This window comes from Antechinus flavipes, chromosome 2 (assembly GCF_016432865.1).
Source record: "Antechinus flavipes isolate AdamAnt ecotype Samford, QLD, Australia chromosome 2, AdamAnt_v2, whole genome shotgun sequence".
In the NCBI taxonomy this organism is placed as follows: Eukaryota; Metazoa; Chordata; class Mammalia; order Dasyuromorphia; family Dasyuridae; genus Antechinus; species Antechinus flavipes.
This window is the reverse complement of record NC_067399.1, coordinates 661,648,917-661,670,132: the sequence shown is the minus strand read 5'-3', so window position 1 is coordinate 661,670,132 and position 21,216 is coordinate 661,648,917. Positions and strand designations below refer to the sequence as shown.

Below are 21,216 nucleotides of genomic sequence, written 5' to 3'. Positions count from 1 at the left end.
TGAAATAAATTTGCAACTATTTTGCCTTTATTAATTAATATGCTAGAATATAAGCTCTTTGAGAGCAGTACCTGATAGATTGGGTTTAATAATTTTTTGTGGAATAAAAATTAAACCCTCCAAATGCCAAGATTTCCAGTGCCAAAGCATTAATCCTTGAGGCAGCTTCCATGGTCAATTATGTTTAATTCATATAGAAAAATTCATTTGAAACCATTTTCATTTGTATAGAGTATTTGCCCACACACTTTCTCCTCACACCTCAACTCAGTTCCCCTAGGGGGAAAAAGCAATCAAGAAAAATATTTTCCTAATTCTTCCTTTCCACCCTGAAGGCTTCCTCCCACTCTCTCCCAGCTTCTCTTTTGAATCAGTGATTGGGCTTCTGGGAGATCTGAGGACTTCAGTTCTTTTCACCGCAAGAGGCAAAGGCTTTCCTTAGGAAATAGGGTCCATACAAAGCAGAATGTGGTTTGTCCTTCACCCATTCAATATTTATTTGCCAGGGCTGACAAAAGTTTAAATTAAATATGTAGCAAGCAGCCACTGGCTACTTGCCAGGGCCTGAGACAGAAGGAGAGAAGAATGAATCAACACTCACTCTTTTACTCTGCCCAGCTGCTGATCTCCACCCTTCCTTATCTGTCTGCCTCTCATCTCCCGGGAAGTTTCCCAGAGCTTTTGGACAGTAGTAAATTCTGGTAACTGCTGCAGGTCTGACCAAGGAACAAAGCACCTCCATCTCCTTTGGAGACTGCTGCAGCTGCTTGCTTCTTCTTGCCCTGGGGCCAATTTGACTTATTCTGAAACTGGAAAGGGAAGTCTGTGTAGCAAAGTCACCTTGCACAAATTCTTGCACTTTCTCTTGTTTCTTTCCTCCACTCTCTCTTAAAAAAAAACAAACCAACCAAACTGAAACACTAAATCTTCACATGCAGAGCTCCGCACAAATGATTGAAACTTTTCTTCTCTGAGCCAAGGGCAGAGTCTAGCTCATCTGCTTGCATTCCTGCCAAATTCTCTCAATTTTAGAGTATACATTTTGGTGATTGGAGGGGGAGGATGTCTTAAAAATAATATGCTCAATGACCAGAAAAAGTCAGGATCATGATCTGTCTCTGATACATTCTGGCTAGTCATTTAATTTAGACTCTTAAGTGGAAGAGAAAGCTCTAACCTGTATTGGGAGAGGGAGCTTTCTGATCCCAAGGTCCCCTATATATTAAACCACAAATCCAGATCTTTGAACCACATAGAAGGATGTCCATCAAGGAATAGATATTTCCAGTCATAGAAGCTCACTGATGCCCTTTCCTAAGTTGTGGAGAAGGTTGTAAAATGCACGAGAGAGGGAAATAGCCATATTTATGAAATCATAAATCCTTGAAATATCAAAGTATTGTGATGTGATCTCCATGGAATTAGTTATTATTATTATTATAACTTTTTATTGACAGAACCCATGCCTGGGTAATTTTTTACAACATTATCCCTTGCACTCACTTCTGTTCTGACTTTTCCCTTCCTTCCCTCCACCCCCTCCCTTCAATGGCAGGCAGTCCTGTACATGTTAAATATGTTATAGTATATCCTAGATACAATATATGTGTCCAGAACCGAACAATTCTCTTGTTGCACAGGAAGAATTGGATTCAGAAGGTAAAAATAAAGAAGAAAAACAAAAATGCAAACAGTTCACACTCATTTCCCAGTGTTCCTTCTCTGAGTGTAGCTGATTCTGTTCATCATTGATCAGTTGGAAGTGAATTGGATTTTCTCTTTGTTGAAGATATACACTTCCATCAGAATATATCCGCATATAGCATTGTTGCTGAAGAGTACAATGATCTTTGGTTCTGCTGATTTCACTCAGTATGAGTTCATGTAAATCTCTCCAAGCCTCTCTGTATTCATTCTGCTGGTCATTTCTTATAGAATAATAATATTCCATAACATTCATATACCACAATTTACCCAACTATTCTCCAATTGATGAGTATCCATTGGAATTAGGTTTTGATGAGATAGGCTTTGGGACTGAGTCTAAATATTCCATAACATTCATATACCACAATTTACCCAACCATTTTCCAATTGATGGACATCCACTGGAATTAAGTTTTGATGCTATAGGCTTTGGGACTGTGTCTAAAGTGTCATCTCCTGAGAGCTTCATTTAGAATGGTGTTAGATGCCATGAACTTTACAAGCTTTCCAGAAAATAGAAAGAGAACTGGATTTGGAGCCTGAGTTCAAATCCTGGCTTTGATAGTCATTATCAATGTGATTTTGGGTAAATAATCTTACCATTTTACCACCTCATTATTGAATGAAAGATTTGGAATGGTTCATCTCAATATCTCTTGTAGCCTTAAATCAATGAGTCTGTGACCCTGTGGAACTGAAACTTTAGAGCACTGCTGAAGGTCTAATTCTTGGCTTCTCCACTGTATGGTAAGCTCCTCAGGAGTAGGCTGTGGATTGGATATTCCTAACATGACATCCATGATGCTAATTAAAAAGCTATTCACATAGAAGGAACTAAATAAATGTAAGTTGAATGGCTTCATGGAATTACACTAGCTACCTTTAGGAAATTGCAGTACTTTTAATGATCTCAAGCTATCCCCCATAGACAGAGCTGTATTTTAGACATAGCAGGTCTCCAGGGGAAGTGGGATTGAGGAGTTTGGAACTCCCAGGTCTCAAAGGAATCCAAAAGAACAAAACAGTAATATATGATGGACACAAGCAGGATCCAGATATTTTCATTGATAATTTATATGTGAGAAGTATGTTATGAGATATTAAAGAGGAAATGTGTGAATGGAAAAAGAAGTGAGCTGGTCACATGGCAAGAGCAAGGGTAAGCAATATGAGTACAATACTTATATCCACAAAAGAGAAGACTTGAGGGATACTGGCAGCATTTGGGGCATCTCCTTGAGGGTAGATCTGAGGAAGACTAGAGGCAAGAGTTACACAGGGTGAGGATGAGTGGATGAGTCATAATTGTACTACTGGAGGGACAGCGATATTTTTGAACTCATGAGGCCATTAAAGACATTGAGAAAGATGGAAGATGTGATATTATATCACAATAAATATTGATAGGTTGTATCTCCCAAAAGATTAGTTATCAGTTGTTTGTTGAAAAGAACTTTGTAAACTTCAAGGTGCTCAGTAAATGTCAGATGGTAGTGATGGATGGGGTTCTAGAAGATATACAGGAATAGTAATGGCTCTTCCATCATTCAAGGTCTCAGAGTGTCATGGAATTGGACATTCCTTCCAGTAATATATGCTTGGGCAACTAGGTAGCACATTAGATACAGAATGGAATTTGGAGTCAGGAAGTGGTTGTTCATTTGTTCACCCATACCCCACTCTTTGTGACCTATGGACCGTGCAGTCTATGAGGTTTTTGTGAAAAGATACTTGGAATAGTGCCATTTCCTTTGCCAATAGATTAAGGCAAACAAAGATTAAGCCTACTCTTTATGACCTATGAACCAGACTGTCCATGAAGTTTTCTTGGAAAGATTATTGGAATAGTGCCATTTCCTTCTCCAACAGATTAAAGCAAACAGAGATTAACCCAACTCTTTATGACCTATAGACCATACTGTCTATTATATTTTCTTGGCAAAGATACTTGGAGTAATTTGCCATGTCCTTCTCCAAGAGATTAAGGCAAACAGAGATGAACCCACTCTTTGTGACCTATAGACCATACTGTCTATCAGATTTTCTTGGCAAAGATACTTGGAGTACTTTGCTATTTCCTTCTCCAAAGGATTAAGGTAAACAGAGTTTAACCCCACTCTTTGTGACTTATGGATCATAGTATTTATAACTTTTTTTTTTTTTGCTTAAGATTGTTGTAGTAATTTGCCATGATCTTCTCCAAGAGATAGGCAAAAAGAGATTAACTCAACTCTTTGTGACCTATGTATCATACTGTCTATGAGATTTTCTTGGGAAAGATTGTTGGAGTTGTTTGCCATTTCCTTCTCCAAAAGATTAAAGCAAACAGAGATTATCTCCATTCTTTGTGACCTATAGATTATACTGTTAGTTTTCCATGTGCTTCTCCAAGATATTAAGGCAAACATAGATTAACCCCACTCTTTGTGACCTATAGGCCATACTGTCTATCAGATTTTCTTGGGAAAGATACTTGGAGTAGTTAACTATTTCCTTCTCCAAGACATTAGGGCAAACATAGATTAACCCCACTCTTTGTGACCTATAGACGATACTGTCTATCAGATATTCTTGGCAAAGATACTTGGAGTAGTTAGCTATTTCCTTCTCCAAGAGATTAAGGCAAACAGAGTTTAACACCACTCTTTGTGACATATAGATCATAGTGTCTATAAGGCTTTTTTGGTAAAGATGATTGTGATTTGCCATGTCCTTCTCCAAGAGATTAAGGCAAACATAGATTACCCCACTCTATGTGACCAATAGACCATACTGTCTATCTGATTTTCTTGGCAAAGATACTTGGAGTAGTTTGCCATGCCCTTTTCCAAGAGTTTAAGGCAAACATAGATTAACCCCACTCTTTGTGAACTATAGATATAATCCAGAGAAGTATCTTTACATTGAAGGGCAGGCAGTGCATTCTATCCATATATAGGATTGTGGTTTTTAATTTTAAAAACAATTTAAATGATATTCTTGAGTTCTGTTTCTAAAACAACTTTAACCATTGCAGGAGACCTGTTAAGTATGTTTAGAGGTGAATACTTTCTTTGAGTTGTTGGTTAGTTAGGTTTTATTATTTTTTTTGTATATTTGAGTTTTATTGTTGTCTTATTTCTATAGTGGTTTTTTTTTTTAAGAAATTGTTCCCACATTGATCCCTATCTTTTAACAAAGGAAAAATCCAACAAACATAGGAATTGTTGGTCTCATAGAGAATAATAGTACATGTCCTATTACTGTCTATCAGATTTTCTTGGCAAAGGTACTTGGAGAAGTTAGCTATTTCCTTCTCCAAAGGATTAAGGCAAACAGAGTTTAATCCCACTCTTTCTGACCTATGGATCATAGTGTTTATAAGGATTTTTTGGTAAAGATTGTTGGAGTAGTTTGCCATTTCCTTCTCCAAGAGATGAAGGCAAACAGAATTTAACTTTACTCTTTGTGACCTATGGATCATAGTGTTTATAAGGTTTTTTTGGTAAAGATGGTTGTGATTTGCCATGTCCTTCTCCAAGAGCTTAAGGCAAACATAGATTACCTCATTCTTTCTGACCTATAGACCATACTGTCTATCAGATTTTCTTGGCAAAGATACTTGGAGTAGTTTGCCATTTCCTTTGCCAAGAGAGTAAGGCAAACATAGATTAACCCCACTCTTTGTGACCTATAGACTATACTGTCTATCAGATTTTCTTGGCAAAGGTACCTGGAGTAGTTTGCTATTTTCTTCTCCAAAGGATTAAGGCAAACAGAATTTAACTATACTCTTTGTGACCTATGCATCATAGTGTTTATAAGGCTTTTTTGGGTAAAGATTGTTGGAGTAGTTTGCCATTTCCTTCTCCAAGAGATTAAGGTAACCAGAGATTAACCCCACTCTTTGTGACCTATAGACTATACTCTTTATGAGATTTTCTTGAAAAAGATTGTTGAAGTCATTTGCCATTTCCTTCTCCAAAAGATTTAGGCAAACAGAGATTATCTCCACTCTTTGTGACCTATAGATCATACTCTTCATGAGATTTTCTTGGGAAAGATTGTTGGAGTCATTTGCCATTTCCTTCTCCAAAAGATTTAGACAAAAAGAGATTAAGTCCACCGTTTCTGACCTATGGACCATACTGTCTATGCGGTTTTTCATGGAAAGATACTTGGAATAGTTTGACATTTCCTTCTCCAAGAGATTAAGGCAAACAGAGTTTAACCCCACACTTTGTGACCTATAGACCATACTATTCATGAGATTTTCTTTGGAAAGATCATTGGAGTCATTTTCCATGTGCTTCTTCAAGAAATTAAGGCAAACATAGATTAACCCCACTTTTTGTGACCTATGGATCATAGTGTTTATAAGGTTTTTTTTTTTTTTTGTAAAGATTGTTGGAATATTTTGCCATTTCCTTCTCCAAAAGATTAAGGGAAAAAGAGATTAAATCCACCCTTTGTGTCCTATGGACCATACTGTCTATGAGGTTTTACATGAAAAGATACTTGGAACAGTTTGCCATTTCCTTCTCCAAGAGATGAAGGCAAACAGAGATTAACCCCACTCTTTGTGACCTATGCATCATAGTGTTTATAAGGTTTTTTTGGGTAAAGATTGTTGGAGTAGTTTGCTATTTCCTTCTCCAAAAGATTAAGGGAAAAAGAGATTAAATCCACCCTTTGTGTCCTATGGACCATACTGTCTATGAGGTTTTACATGAAAAGATACTTGGAACAGTTTGCCATTTCCTTCTCCAAGAGATGAAGGCAAACAGAGATTAACCCCACTCTTTGTGACCTATGCATCATAGTGTTTATAAGGTTTTTTTGGGTAAAGATTGTTGGAGTAGTTTGCCATTTCCTTCTCCAAGAGATGAAGGCAAACAGAGATTAATCCCACTCTTTATTACCTATGAATCAGAGTGTTTATAAGGTTTTTTAGGTAAAGATGGTTGTGATTTGCCATGTCCTTCTCCAAGAGCTTAAAGCAAACATAGATTACCCCACTCTTTGTGACCTATAGGCCATACTGTCTATCAAATTTTCTTGGCAAAGATACTTGGAGTAGTTTGCCATGTCCTCTTCCAAGAGATTAAGGCAAACATAGATTAACCCCACTCTTTGTGACCTATAGACTATACTGTCTATCAGATTTTCTTGGCAAATGTTCTTGGAGTCGTTAGCTATTTCCTTCTCCAAAGGATTAAGGCAAACAGAGTTTAACCCCACTTTTTTTGACCTATGGATCATAGTGTTTATAAGGTTTTTTTTTTTTTTTTTTTTTTGATAAAGATTGTTGGAGTAGTTTGCTATTTCCTTCTGCAAGAGATTTAGGCAAACAGAGTTTAACCCCACTCTTTGTGACCTATGGATCATAGTGTTTATAAGGTTTTTTAGGTAAAGATGGTTGTGATTGGCCATGTCCTTCTCCAAGAGATTAAGGCAAACAGAGTTTAACCCCACTCTTTGTGACCTATAGACCATACTGTTCATGAGATTTTCTTTGGAAAGATTGTTGGAGTCATTTGCCATTTCCTTCTCCAAAAGATTTAGGCAAAGAGAGATTATTTCCCTTCTTTGTGTCCTATAGACCATACTATTTATGAGGTTTTACATAAAAAGATACTTGGGACAGTTTGCCATTTCTTTCTCCAAGAGATTAAGGCAAACAGAGTTTAACCCCATACTTTGTGATGTATGGTCTATACGTTCATGAGATTTTCTTTGGAAAGATTGATTGTTGGAGTCATTTGCCATTTCCTTCTCGAAAAGATTTAGGCAAACAGAGATTATCTCCACTCTTTGTGACCTATAGACCATACTGTTCATGAAATTTTCTTGGTAAAGATCATTGGAGTCGTTTTCCATGTGCTTTTCCAAGAGATTAAGGCAAACATAGATTAACCCCACTTTTTGTGACCCATGCATCATAGTGTTTATAATGTTTTTTTGGGTAAAGATTGTTGGAGTCATTTGCCATTTCCTTCTCGAAAAGATTTAGGCAAACAGAGATTATCTCCACTCTTTGTGACCTATAGACCATACTGTTCATGAAATTTTCTTGGTAAAGATCATTGGAGTCGTTTTCCATGTGCTTCTCCAAGAGATTAAAGCAAACATAGATTAACCCCACTTTTTGTGACCTATGGATCATAGTGTGTATAAGATTTTTTTTAGTAAAGATTGTTGGAGTAGTTTGCCATTTCCTTCTCCAAAAGATTTAGGCAAAAAGAGATTAATTCCAGCCTTTCTGACCTATAGACCATACTGTATATGAGGTTTTTCATGGAAACATACTTGAAATAGTTTGCCATTTCCTTCTCCAAGAGATTAAGGGAAACAGAGTTTAACCCCACACTTTGTGACCTATAGACCTTACTGTTCATGAGATTTTCTTTGGAAAGATTGTTGGAGTCATTTTCCATTTCCTTCTAGAAAAGATTTAGGCAAACAGAGATTATCTCCATTCTTTGTGTTCTATAGACTATACTGTTCATGAAATATTCTTGGTAATGATCATTGGAGTCGTTTTCCATGTGCTTCTCCAAGAGATTAAGGCAAACATAGATTACTCCACTCTTTGTGACCTATAGACTATACTGTCTATCAGATTTTCTTGGCAAAGGTACTTGGAGTAGTTAGCTATTTCCTTCTCCCAAGGATTAAGGCAAACAGAGTTTAACCCCACTCTTTTTGATCTATGGATCATAGTGTTTATAAGGTTTTTTGGTAAAGATGGTTGGAGTAGTTTGCCATTTCCTTCTCCAAGAAATGAAGGCAAACAGAATTTAACATTACTCTTTGTGACCTATGGATCATAGTGTTTATAATGTTTTTTTTGGTAAAGATGGTTGTGATTTGCCATGTCCTTCTCCAAGAGCTTAAGGCAAACATAGATTACCTCATTCTTTGTGACCTATAGACCATACTGTCTATCAGATTTTCTTAGCAAAGATACTTGGAGTAGTTTGCCATTTCCTTTGCCAAGAGAGTAAGGCAAACATAGATTAACCCCACTCTTTGTGACCTATAGATTATACTGTCTATCAGATTTTCTTGGCAAATGTACTTGGAGTAGTTAGCCATTTCCTTCTCCAAAGGATTAAGGCAAACAGAGTTTAACCCCACTCTTTTTGATCTATGGATCATAGAGTTTTAAAGGTTTTTTTTGGTAAAGATTGTTGGAGTAGTTTGCCATTTCCTTCTCCAAGAGATTAAACCCCAGTCTTTGTGACCTATGGATCATAGTGTTTATAAGGTTTTTTTAGGTAAAGATGGTTGTGATTGGCCATGTCCTTCTCCAAGAGATTAAGGCAAACAGAGTTCAACCCCACTCTTTGTGACCTATAGACCATACTGTTCATGAGATTTTCTTTGGAAAAATTGTTGGAGTCATTTGCCATTTCCTTCTCCAAAAAGATTTAGGCAAAAAGAGATTATCTCCACTCTTTGTTACCTATAGACAATACAGTTCATGAAATTTTCTTGGTAAAGATCATTGGAGTCATTTTCCATGTGCTTCTCCAAGAGATTAAGGCAAATATAGATTAACCCCACTTTTTGTGACCTATGGCTCATAGTGTGTATAATGGTTTTTTTAGTAAAGATTGTTGGAGTAGTTTGCTATTTCCTTCTCCAAAAGATTTAGCCAAAAAGAGATTAACTCTACCCTTTGTGTCCTATGGACCATACTATTTATGAGGTTTTTCATAAAAACATACTTGGAACAGCTTGCCATGTCCTTCTCCAAGAGATTAAGGCAAACAGATATTAACCCCACTCTTTGTGACCTATGCATCATAGTGTTTATAAGGTTTTTTATGTAAAGATGGTTGTGATTTGCCATATCCTTTTCCAAGAGCTTAAGGCAAACATAGATTACCCCACTCTTTGTGACCTATAGACCATACTGTCTATCAGATTTTCTTGGCAAAGATACTTGGAGTAGTTTGCCATGTCCTCTTCCAAGAGATTAAGGCAAACATAGATTAACCCCACTCTTTGTGACCTATAGACTATACTGTCTATCAGATTTTCTTGGCAAATGTACTTGGAGTAGTTAGCTATTTCCTTCTCCAAAGGATTAAGACAAACAGAGTTTAACCCCACTCTTTTTGACCTATGGATCATAGTGTTTATAAGGTTTTTTTTGATAAAGATTGTTGGATTAGTTAGCTATTTCCTTCTGCAAGAGATTTAGGCAAACAGAGTTTAACCCCACTCTTTGTGCCCTATGGATCAGAGTGTTTATAAGGTTTTTTAGGTAAAGATGGTTGTGATTTGCCATGTCCTTCTCCAAGAGCTTAAGGCAAACATAGATTACCCCACTCTTTGTGACCTATAGACCATACTGTCTATCAGATTTTCTTGGCAAAGATACTTGGAGTAGTTTGCCATGTCCTTTTCCAAGAGATTAAGGCAAACATAGATTAACCCCACTCTTTGTGACCTATAGACTATACTCTCCATCAGATTTTCTTGGCAAATGTACTTGGAGTAGTTAGGCATTTCCTTCTCCAAAGGATTAAGGCAAACAGAGTTTAACCCCACACTTTTTGATCTATGGATCATAGAGTTTTTAAGTTTTTTTTGGTAAAGATTGTTGGAGTAGTTTGCCATTTCCTTCTCCAAGAGATTAAATCCCAGTCTTTGTGACCTATGGATCATAGTGTTTATAAGGTTTTTTTAGGTAAAGATGGTTGTGATTGGCCATGTCCTTCTCCAAGAGATTAAGGCAAACAGAGTTTAACCCCACTCTTTGTGTCCTATAGACCATACTGTTCATGAGATTTTCTTTGGAAAGATTGTTGGAGTCATTTGCCATTTCCTTCTCCAAAAGATTTAGGCAAACAGAGATTATCTCCACTCTTTGTGACCTATAGACCATACTGTTCATGAAATTTTCTTGGTAAAGATCATTGGAGTCGTTTTCCATGTGCTTCTCCAAGAGATTAAAGCAAACATAGATTAACCCCACTTTTTGTGACCTATGGATCATAGTGTGTATAAGATTTTTTTTAGTAAAGATTGTTGGAGTAGTTTGCCATTTCCTTCTCCAAAAGATTTAGGCAAAAAGAGATTAATTCCAGCCTTTCTGACCTATAGACCATACTGTATATGAGGTTTTTCATGGAAACATACTTGAAATAGTTTGCCATTTCCTTCTCCAAGAGATTAAGGGAAACAGAGTTTAACCCCACACTTTGTGACCTATAGACCTTACTGTTCATGAGATTTTCTTTGGAAAGATTGTTGGAGTCATTTTCCATTTCCTTCTAGAAAAGATTTAGGCAAACAGAGATTATCTCCATTCTTTGTGTTCTATAGACTATACTGTTCATGAAATATTCTTGGTAATGATCATTGGAGTCGTTTTCCATGTGCTTCTCCAAGAGATTAAGGCAAACATAGATTACTCCACTCTTTGTGACCTATAGACTATACTGTCTATCAGATTTTCTTGGCAAAGGTACTTGGAGTAGTTAGCTATTTCCTTCTCCCAAGGATTAAGACAAACAGAGTTTAACCCCACTCTTTTTGATCTATGGATCATAGTGTTTATAAGGTTTTTTGGTAAAGATGGTTGGAGTAGTTTGCCATTTCCTTCTCCAAGAAATGAAGGCAAACAGAATTTAACATTACTCTTTGTGACCTATGGATCATAGTGTTTATAATGTTTTTTTTGGTAAAGATGGTTGTGATTTGCCATGTCCTTCTCCAAGAGCTTAAGGCAAACATAGATTACCTCATTCTTTGTGACCTATAGACCATACTGTCTATCAGATTTTCTTAGCAAAGATACTTGGAGTAGTTTGCCATTTCCTTTGCCAAGAGAGTAAGGCAAACATAGATTAACCCCACTCTTTGTGACCTATAGACTATACTGTCCATCAGATTTTCTTGGCAAATGTACTTGGAGTAGTTAGGCATTTCCTTCTCCAAAGGATTAAGGCAAACAGAGTTTAACCCCACACTTTTTGATCTATGGATCATAGAGTTTTAAAGTTTTTTTTGGTAAAGATTGTTGGAGTAGTTTGCCATTTCCTTCTCCAAGAGATTAAACCCCAGTCTTTGTGACCTATGGATCATAGTGTTTATAAGGTTTTTTTAGGTAAAGATGGTTGTGATTGGCCATGTCCTTCTCCAAGAGATTAAGGCAAACAGAGTTTAACCCCACTCTTTATGACCTATAGACCATACTGTTCATAAGATTTTCTTTGGAAAGGTTATTGGAGTCATTTGCCATTTCCTTCTCCAAAAGATTTAGGCAAACAGAGGTTATCTCCACTCTTTGTTACCTATAGACAATACAGTTCATGAAATTTTCTTGGTAAAGATCATTGGAGTTCTTTTCCATGTGCTTCTCCATTTATGAGGTTTTTCATGAAAAGATACTTGGAACAGTTTGCCATGTCCTTCTCCAAGAGATTTAGGCAAACAGAGATTAACCCCACTTTTTGTGACCTATGCATCATAGTGTTTATAAAGTTTTTTTGGGTAAAGATTGTTCGAGTAGTTTGCTATTTCCTTCTCCAATAGATTTAGGCAAACAGAGATTAACTCTACCCTTTGTGTCCTATGGACCATACTATTTATGATGTTTTTCATGAAAAGATACTTTGAACAGTTTGCCATGTCCTTCTCCAAGAGATTTAGGCAAACAGAGATTAACCCCACTCTTTGTGACCTATGCATCATAGTGTGTATAAGGTTTTTTTGGGTAAAGATTGTGGGAGTAGTTTGCCATTTCCTTCTCCAAGAGATGAAGGCAAACAGAGATTAATCCCACTCTTTATTACCTATGAATCAGAGTGTTTATAAGGTTTTTTGGTAAAGATGGTTGTGATTTGCCATGTCCTTCTCCAAGAGCTTAAGGCAAACATAGATTACCTCATTCTTTGTGACCTATAGACCATACTGTCTATCAGATTTTCTTGGCAAAGATACTTGGAATAGTTTGCCATGTCCTTTTCCAAGAGATTAAGGCAAACATAGATTAACCCCACTCTTTGTGACCTATAGACTATACTGTCTATCAGATTTTCTTGGCAAATGTACTTGGAGTCGTTAGCTATTTCCTTCTCCAAAGGATTAAGGCAAACAGAGTTTAACCCCACTCTTTGTGACCTATGGATCATAGTGTTTATAAGGTTTTTTAGGTAAAGATGGTTGTGATTGGCCATGTCCTTCTCCAAGAGATTAAGGCAAACAGAGTTTAACCCCGCTCTTTGTGAACTATAGACCATACTGCTCATGAGATTTTCTTTGGAAAGATTGTTGGAGTTATTTTCCATGTGCTTTTACAAGAGATTAAGGCCAACATAGATTAACCCCACTTTTTGTGACCTATGGATCATAGTGTGTATAAAGTTTTTTTTTTTTAGTAAAGATTGTTGGAGTAGTTTGCTATTTCCTTCTCCAAAAGATTTAGGCAAAAAGAGATTAACTCCACCCTTTGTGACCTATGGACCATACTGTGTATGTGATTTTTCATAGAAAGATACTTGGAATAGTTTGCCATTTCCTTCTCCAAGAAATTAAAGCAAACATAGATTAACCCCACTCTTTGTGAACTATAGACCATACTGCTTATGAGATTTTCTTTGGAAAGATTGTTGGAGTTATTTTCCATGTGCTTTTACAAGAGATTAAGGCCAACATAGATTAACCCCACTTTTTGTGACCTATGGATCATAGTGTGTATAAGGTTTTTTTTTTTTTTTTTTTTTAGTAAAGATTGTTGGAGTAGTTTGCTATTTCCTTCTCCAAATGATTTAGGCAAAAAGAGATTAACTCTACCCTTTGTGTCCTATGGACCATACTATTTATGAGGTTTTTCATGAAAAGATGCTTGGAACAGTTTGCCATGTCCTTCTCCAAGAGATTAAGGCAAACAGAGATTAACCCCACTCTTTCTGACCTATGCATCATAGTATCTATAAGGTTTTTTTGGGTAAAGATTGTTGGAGTCATCTGCCATTTCCTTCACCAAAAGATTTAGGCAAACAGAGATTATCTCCACCCTTTGTTACCTATAGACAATACAATTCATGAAATTTTCTTGGTGTAGATCATTGGAGTCGTTTTCCATGTGCTTCTCCAAGAGATTAAGGCAAACATAGAATAACCCCACTTTTTGTGACCTATGGATCATAGTGTGTATAAGGTTTTTTTTAGTAAAGATTGTTGGAGTAGTTTGCTATTTCCTTCTCCAAAAGATTTAGGCAAAAAGAGATTAACTCCACCCTTTGTGACCTATGGACCATACTGTGTATGTGATTTTTCATAGAAAGATACTTGGAATAGTTTGCCATTTCCTTCTCCAAGAAATTAAAGCAAACATAGATTAACCCCACTCTTTGTGACCTATAGACTATACTATCTATTAGATTTTCATGGCAAAGGTACTTGGAGCAGTTTGCTATTTCCTTTTCCAAAGGATTAAAGCAAACAGAGTTAAACCCTAGTCTTTGTGACCTATGCATCCTAGTGTTTATAAGGTTTTTCTTTGTAAAGATTGTTGGAGTAGTTTGCCATTTCCTTCTCTAAGAGATTTAGGCAAACATAGATTAACCCCACTCTTTATGAGCTATAGATCACATTGTTTATGAAGTTTTCTTGGTAAAGATTGTTGGAGTAGTTTGCCATTTCCTTCTCCAAGAGATTAAGGCAAAAAGAGATTAACCCCACTCTTTATGACCTATGGATCATACTGTCTATGAGCTTTTCTTGATGTAGATTATTGGAGTACTTTACCATTTCCTTCTCCAAGAGAATAAGGCAAACCTAGATTAACCCCACTCTTTGTGACCTATGGATCATAGTGTATATAAGGTTTTTGTTGTTGTTGTTGTTTTTTTTTTTTTGGTAAAGATTGTTGGACTAGTTTGCTATTTCTTTCTCCAAAAGATTTAGGCAAAAAGAGATTAACTCCACCCTTTGTGACCTATGGACCATACTGTCTATGTGATTTTTCATAGAAAGATACTTGGAATAGTTTGCCATTTCCTTCTCCAAGAGATTAAGGCTAACAGAGATTTACCCCATTCTTTGTGACCTATGAATCAAACTGTTTATAAGGTTTTCTTGGTAAAGGTTGTTGGAGTAGTTTGCCATTTCCTTCTCCATGAAATTAAGGCAAGCTTAGATTAACTCCACTTTTTGTGACCTATGGCTCATACTGTCTATGCTCTTTTCTTGGTATAGATAGTTGTAGTGGTTTCCCATTTCCTTCTCCAAGAGATTAAGGCAAACAGAGATTAACCCTACTCCTTGTGGCCTATGGATCATACTGTCTATGTGGTTTTCTTGGAAAGATACTTGCCATAGTTTGCCATTTCTTTCTCCAATGGATTAAGGTGACTTACCCAGGATCAAACTTTGTTAAAATGGAATAATCAGCAAAACAATAAATTAATCCTGATTTATTGCTTTGCCCCATTTCCAAAGAGTTAATGTTTCCCCTGATAATTGAGCACTGAGAGCCATTGGAGCGGGCTCTCTTATACCTCTTTTTAAAGTTTTAATCTTCTGAGAACAACTTTAGCCCAAGTTAGTTTTTTAAATTAAAGCACCATCCATTTCTGTTCTATTGAAGTCATCCTTCCTTTATTCTCTCCATAGGTTTATTTTGGAACCCCATGTTCCTGGCTTTGAGTGGAAAAATGGCCATCAGTGCTGCCTTCAACACGGTCTACATCTACACTTCGGAACTGTACCCTACGGTAATAAGGTAGTTGTGCTTAATGTCATGATTCGTACATTCAGACCACACTGACTAAATGAGAAAGATTGGATGTTATTTAGACGGTTAGTGGAATGAGGCATTCTCAGTCACCTAGCCTTCTTCTTTGGAAGAATTAGTTTTCTTTTTGGACTTAGTGTACAACAAGATAAATGTCAGGTTCATTTGGAGAGTCAAGCATAAAAAGTAGATAAAGCATATAAAACTATCATTCCTTTTCTATGTCAAATCCTGGACCTCACTCTCGGCCTCTTACACACACACACACACACACACACATATGTACACACTCACACTTGTTTTGAATGACTACTTCCATTAAAATATCTCATGCATAGGAAGATTTTCAATGTTTATCTTCACTTGATGTATGTGGTGAATCTTTAAGATTGAATCTTCTCATATCTTTGTTCTGCTTCTTTATATCTCCTTTTTTTCTAATAAATTTCCCATTATCCATGATCCCATCAGATGTGGGTATTCCCTCCAAGTATGCAGATCCCAACCCATTTCTGAGTGATTCTTGATGCCGTCCCATCAGAAGTTCACCGCCCAATGTTCTGGAAATTTTTTGTGATTTCTCCTGACCTTGTGTGGATATATCTGGTGTACCTTCTTCTTGACATATGATAACATCCTTGATGACATCTTTTACTATGTTTGTCTCTGGTAAAGGTTCAATTAAAAAATACTGATATTGGATTGGCCATCATAGAATGATCCTTGGATGTGGAATCCTCATGTTGCCTAAGAGTTAGAGGCAGTTACATGGTTCAGTGGATGGAGGGCTGGACTCTGGGGTCAGAAAGATCTGAGTTTACTTCCTGGATTGTGACTAAGACTCTGGGCAACTCACTTAATTACTCTCTGTCTCAATTTCCCTAGCTGAATGGGGGTCATAACAACATCTAACTCTAAGGTTTGTTCTGAGGATGAAATGAGATAATATTTGTAAAGTATTTAGCAAGGGCCTGTCACATAGTAGGTGCATAATAAATGCTTATTTCCTTTTTTTTTTTTTTTGCTTCCTAAAAATTGAAAATGAGTGTTTATTAGAGGACTGTGGAAAAATGCATGATGGTGGTGAGTAGGCTACAAGGGACTATTTCATCCAGGACACTTAAATATATTTGCTCAAATAGATTTTATGTGGAATGAAAGAAATTTGATTCCCACCCTCTTCCTCTAATTTCAGTATGTTAAGATATTAGCCTTATACCTTCACCTTCGGAGAGTTAGAATTCTGAATAAATGGGGGGGGGGGGAAGAAAAAAAGAAAAATGAAAATCAATTGAGCATTAAAAGTAATAATAATAACTGACATTTATGTAGTTCTTACTATATGTCAGGTACTAAATGATATTATAATTATTGTCATTGTCTTAACAATAACAATTATCAAAAGGTCATTGATTTAGACCTAGAGGAGAACTCAGAGAGACTCAATCCCAACCTCACCATGTGATAGAGAAGAGTCTGGCTCAGGATCAGATAGCTGGTTTCTAAGAAAGGATCTTGGGTCCTCCTGACTCAAAGTCCAGTACTCTGTCCACTGTGCCAACTAGTTAAGTCAAGGCAAATATTTTTATAGTGCTATATGGTCTACAAACTCTTTGTGCCCATTTGAACCTTTAGTTCTGTGATTTGGGCACTGCTGATATTAAGATCTCTGTTTTAGAGATGAGGAAATAAAGGATGAGTCCTAAAGTGACCTGCATAAGGTCATGCAGCTGGTGACATTGCCAGACACAAGATGCTTAATAAATGCTTATTAGTGAGTTAGACCTGGATTGAAATCTAGCCTCTGACACTAGAGAGAGCATGGAGAAAGCGCTGGACTGGAGACTAGGAAAACTTATCCTGAGTTCAAATCTGTCTTTACTAGCTTGGGTGACCCTGGGCATGTCCCTAATCCTGTTTGCCTCAGTTTCCCCTCCTGTAAAATGAGTTGGAGAAGAAAATGGCAAATCACTCCAGTATCTTTGCAAGAAAATCCAAAATGGGGTTACAAAGAGTTCAAGCAAGGGAAAGCCATTTAACTTTCTTAGGCCTCAGTTTCCTCATCTAAAATCTAAAATAAAATCATGATCCAATGATTAGCAGGGCTTGATTCTGAACCTGAGTTTTCTGACTCTAAATTCAGTTTTCTACTACACAGTATCCCAGTTTTCTCATCCTTCCCCTGAGATATTAAGAGCAAATTTATCTTATATTTTAGTGAAATGGGCACAAAGTTATAATGTAATCACAGTATCTTGAACTTACAAGTGAGCTGTGATATCATTAAAACCAATCTCCTCCTAGAAAGTAAGGGCATATTTATCTTGTGTTTTGGTGAAATGGGCATAAGACTATAATGTAATCATAGTATCTTGAACCTGTAAGTGAGCTCTGATTTCATTAAAACCTTCACATAGCATCAGGCATACAGTAAATGCTAAATAAATCCTCACTGACTATCTAGATAAAAATACCTTCTACATCCTACCCAATAAGTGGTTAAATATCCACGGCTTCAAGATCTCCACTGAGGGAACCTACTCTTTCTCCAAGCAATCAATCTATTCCATTTAAATTCTTTTTTTCATTTTTTATTAAAGCTTTTTATTGTCAAAATATATGCATGAATAATTTTTCAGCATTGACCCTTGCAAATCCTTGTGTTCTAAATTTCTCCCTTTTTCCCCATCCTTCCCTAGATGCCAAGTAATCCAATACATGCAAAAATATATCTTAAATTCAATATACATACATATTTATACAATTATCTTGCTGCACAAAAAAAAAATCAGATCAAAAAGGTAAAAAAAAATGAGAAAGAAAACAAAATGTAAGCAAACAACAACATAGAGAGTGGTCTACACTCAGTTCCCACAGTCCTCTCTCTGGGTGCAGATGGCTCTCTTCATCACTGAGCTATTGGAACTGGTTTGAATCATCTCATTGTTGAAGAGAGCCACATTTGTCAGAATTGATCACCGTATAATAGTGATGTTGTCCTGTAAAATGATCTCCTGGTCCTGCTCATTTCACTCAGCATCAGTTCATGTAAGTCTCTCCAGGCTTCTCTGAAATCATTCTGCTGATCATTTTTTATAGAACAATAATATTCCACAACCTTCATATACCATAATTTATTCAGCCATTCCCCAACTGATGGGCATCCACTCAGTTTCCAGTTCCTTGCCACCACAAAAAGGGCTGCCACAAAATTTTTGCACATGTGGGTCCCTTTCCCTCCTTTAGGATCTCTCTGGGATATAATCTCAGTAGAAACACTGCTGGATCAAGTGTTTGCATAGTTTGATAACCCTTTGGGCATACTTCCAAATTGCTCTCCAAAATGGGTTGGATCAATTCACAACTCCATCACAACTGGTGTCCCAGTTTTCCCACATCCCCTCCAATATTGGTCATTATCTTTTCCTGTCATGTTAGCCAATCTGACAGGTGTATAATGGTACCTCAGAGTTGTCTTAATTTCCATTTCTCTGATCAATAATGATGTAGAGCACCTTTTCATATGTCTAGAAATGGTTTCAATTTATTTATTTGAAAATTGTCTGTTTATATCCTTTGACGATTTATCAATTGGAGAATGGCTTGAATTATTATAAAGTTGAGACAGTTCTCTAAATATTTTAGAAATGAGGTCTTTATCAGAATCCTTGAATATAAAATCCCCCCCCCCCCATTTATTGCTTCCCTTCTAATCTTGTCTAATCTCGTCTGCATTCATTTTGTTTGTACAAAACCTTTTTATCTTAATATAATCAAAACAATGTATTTGGTGATCAATAATGATCTCTAGTTGTTTGGCCACAAATTCCTTCCCCTTCCACAGATCTGAGAGGCAAATTATCCTATGTTATTCCAATTTATTTATAATCATCTGAGAGGTAAATTATTTTATGTTATTCCAATTTATTTATAATTTCATTCTTTATGCTTAGATCATGAACCCATTTCAACCTTATCTTGGTATACAGTGTTGGGTGTGGGTCAGTGCCTAGTTTCTGCCATACTGGTTTCCAATTTTCCCAGCAGTTTTTGTCAAATAGTAATTTCTTTCCCCCAAAGCTGGGCTCTTTGCAGCCTATTCCATTTTTAAAAGTTCTAAGGATTAAAAAACGTTTCTTGCAAAGCCTCCCTCAGAAACCTTTATCCATTGCTTCAGCCCCACCCCGCCCCCACCTCCTCTGTAGGCTGTAGCAGTTGATGGCAGCCCTTCAGGGATGACTGGTGCTAGGGAAGAATGGAAGGGGGTGGGAGGAAGACCAGTGAGCTGACAAACCAGCAGAGTTTGGGAGGCAGCGTGATGTGGTCGGAGCAATAGAAAGCAGTTGAGAATCTGCTTCAATATTCTCCTAGCTCTGTAACCAGGAGCAAACCATTGCAGCTGAATTTCCTTATCTGGAAAATTATTATAATAGTGCAGCCTACATGTTACCTACCTTGCAGGGGCTGATGCAAGAGAAAAATACATGGTAAATGGAAGTTGCTTGGTTAATAGGGCTGTGAGCATTATTGTTCTAACCCCTGGGAGCATGAGGCTGTATGGAGTTCACAGATTTCTCCCTAAAAGATTATCCCATGAAACAATGGACTCCATTTAAATAAACCACAGGACATGGGGAAACTAATGTGAGGGCCCCATGAGCAAAGGAAACAGGTATTCAGAAAGTGGGATGGATGCCAGAGGGCCTTCAGCGCCCCATTCTGATCTCCACCCCCCTGCCCAGTCCCGTAGGACAAATGTCTTGCTGTAATAAGCCGTGACTGTCATACAGTATGTAGGAACTCGTTGCCGAGAGCTAACGCTCCAGAAAAAAGACTTGTAGCTTCCAAGGTGTGGTTTATCTGCTGGAAAATATAGTCATTGAATTTTCTTCCTCTAATCCAGTTCTGGGGACCATGAACTTCAAAATTGGATATCTGCATTTGGTAGCGATGGTACAATTGGTAATTCTATGTATTTATGCCCTTCAAAACTGTATATCTTGAGAAAGGAGCCCCACACTCCCCCAGATTGCCCAGAGGGTGTGGGACTCAGAAAAAGTCTCAGCCCCCTGCTCTAATGTTATCCAATTTTATGGAATCACCCATAAATTGAAATGAAATAGTAATCAGCAAGCATCCATCAGTCCCCATCTCCACTCAATGCAAAGACCCTACCAGGGCTTGCTTTTTCCTGGGAATGATTAAACACTATGAGGAGGAATAGGGAAGGCAATAAGCATTTATGTAGCACCTACAGTGTGCCAAATACTTTACAAATATTATCTTGTTTGATCTTCCCCATAACTGTGGGAGGGAAGGATTGTTATTATCCCCATTTTATAGTTGAGGCAACTGAGTCACACTGCTAATAAGTGACTGAAGCTAGATATGAACTCATCTCTTCCTGACTCAAGACCACCCAAGAAAGCTAAGGGGTACTTCCGTGGAATATTTGAACAAAAGTGTTTAATAAATATTGATCAAATTATTAAACAAATGTGTCCTAGTCCTTATTAATAACATAGTTAAAAATAATTTCTCTAGATGGCTTTTGTTTTTACTTCGTGGTCATTTCAGGAGGAACCCTTCCTCCCCTCACTGCCAACATTGGTTCCTCCCTAATAACAAAGAAAACAGTTAAGCAAAAATAATACACAAAGTGGTCATGTCTGATAATGTATGCACCATTCTGCTCTGGTAGTCTGCCATCTCCTCTTCAAGACCATTATGGGTTATTCAGTTTCTGAGAGTTTGGCTTCCTTTTTAGCAATATA

General features: G+C 37.1%; 1 protein-coding gene across 1 annotated transcript in view; it reads left to right on the top strand.

The window, feature by feature from the left end:
- LOC127552119 (solute carrier family 22 member 15-like) overlaps nucleotides 1-21,216 on the top strand; it is a 209,923-nt gene that overhangs the window by 145,708 nt on the left and 42,999 nt on the right. The window contains exon 9 of the mRNA XM_051982594.1: nucleotides 15,322-15,430. Coding sequence (XP_051838554.1) covers nucleotides 15,322-15,430 — 109 coding nt within the window. The remainder of the gene's footprint in view (nucleotides 1-15,321; nucleotides 15,431-21,216) is intronic.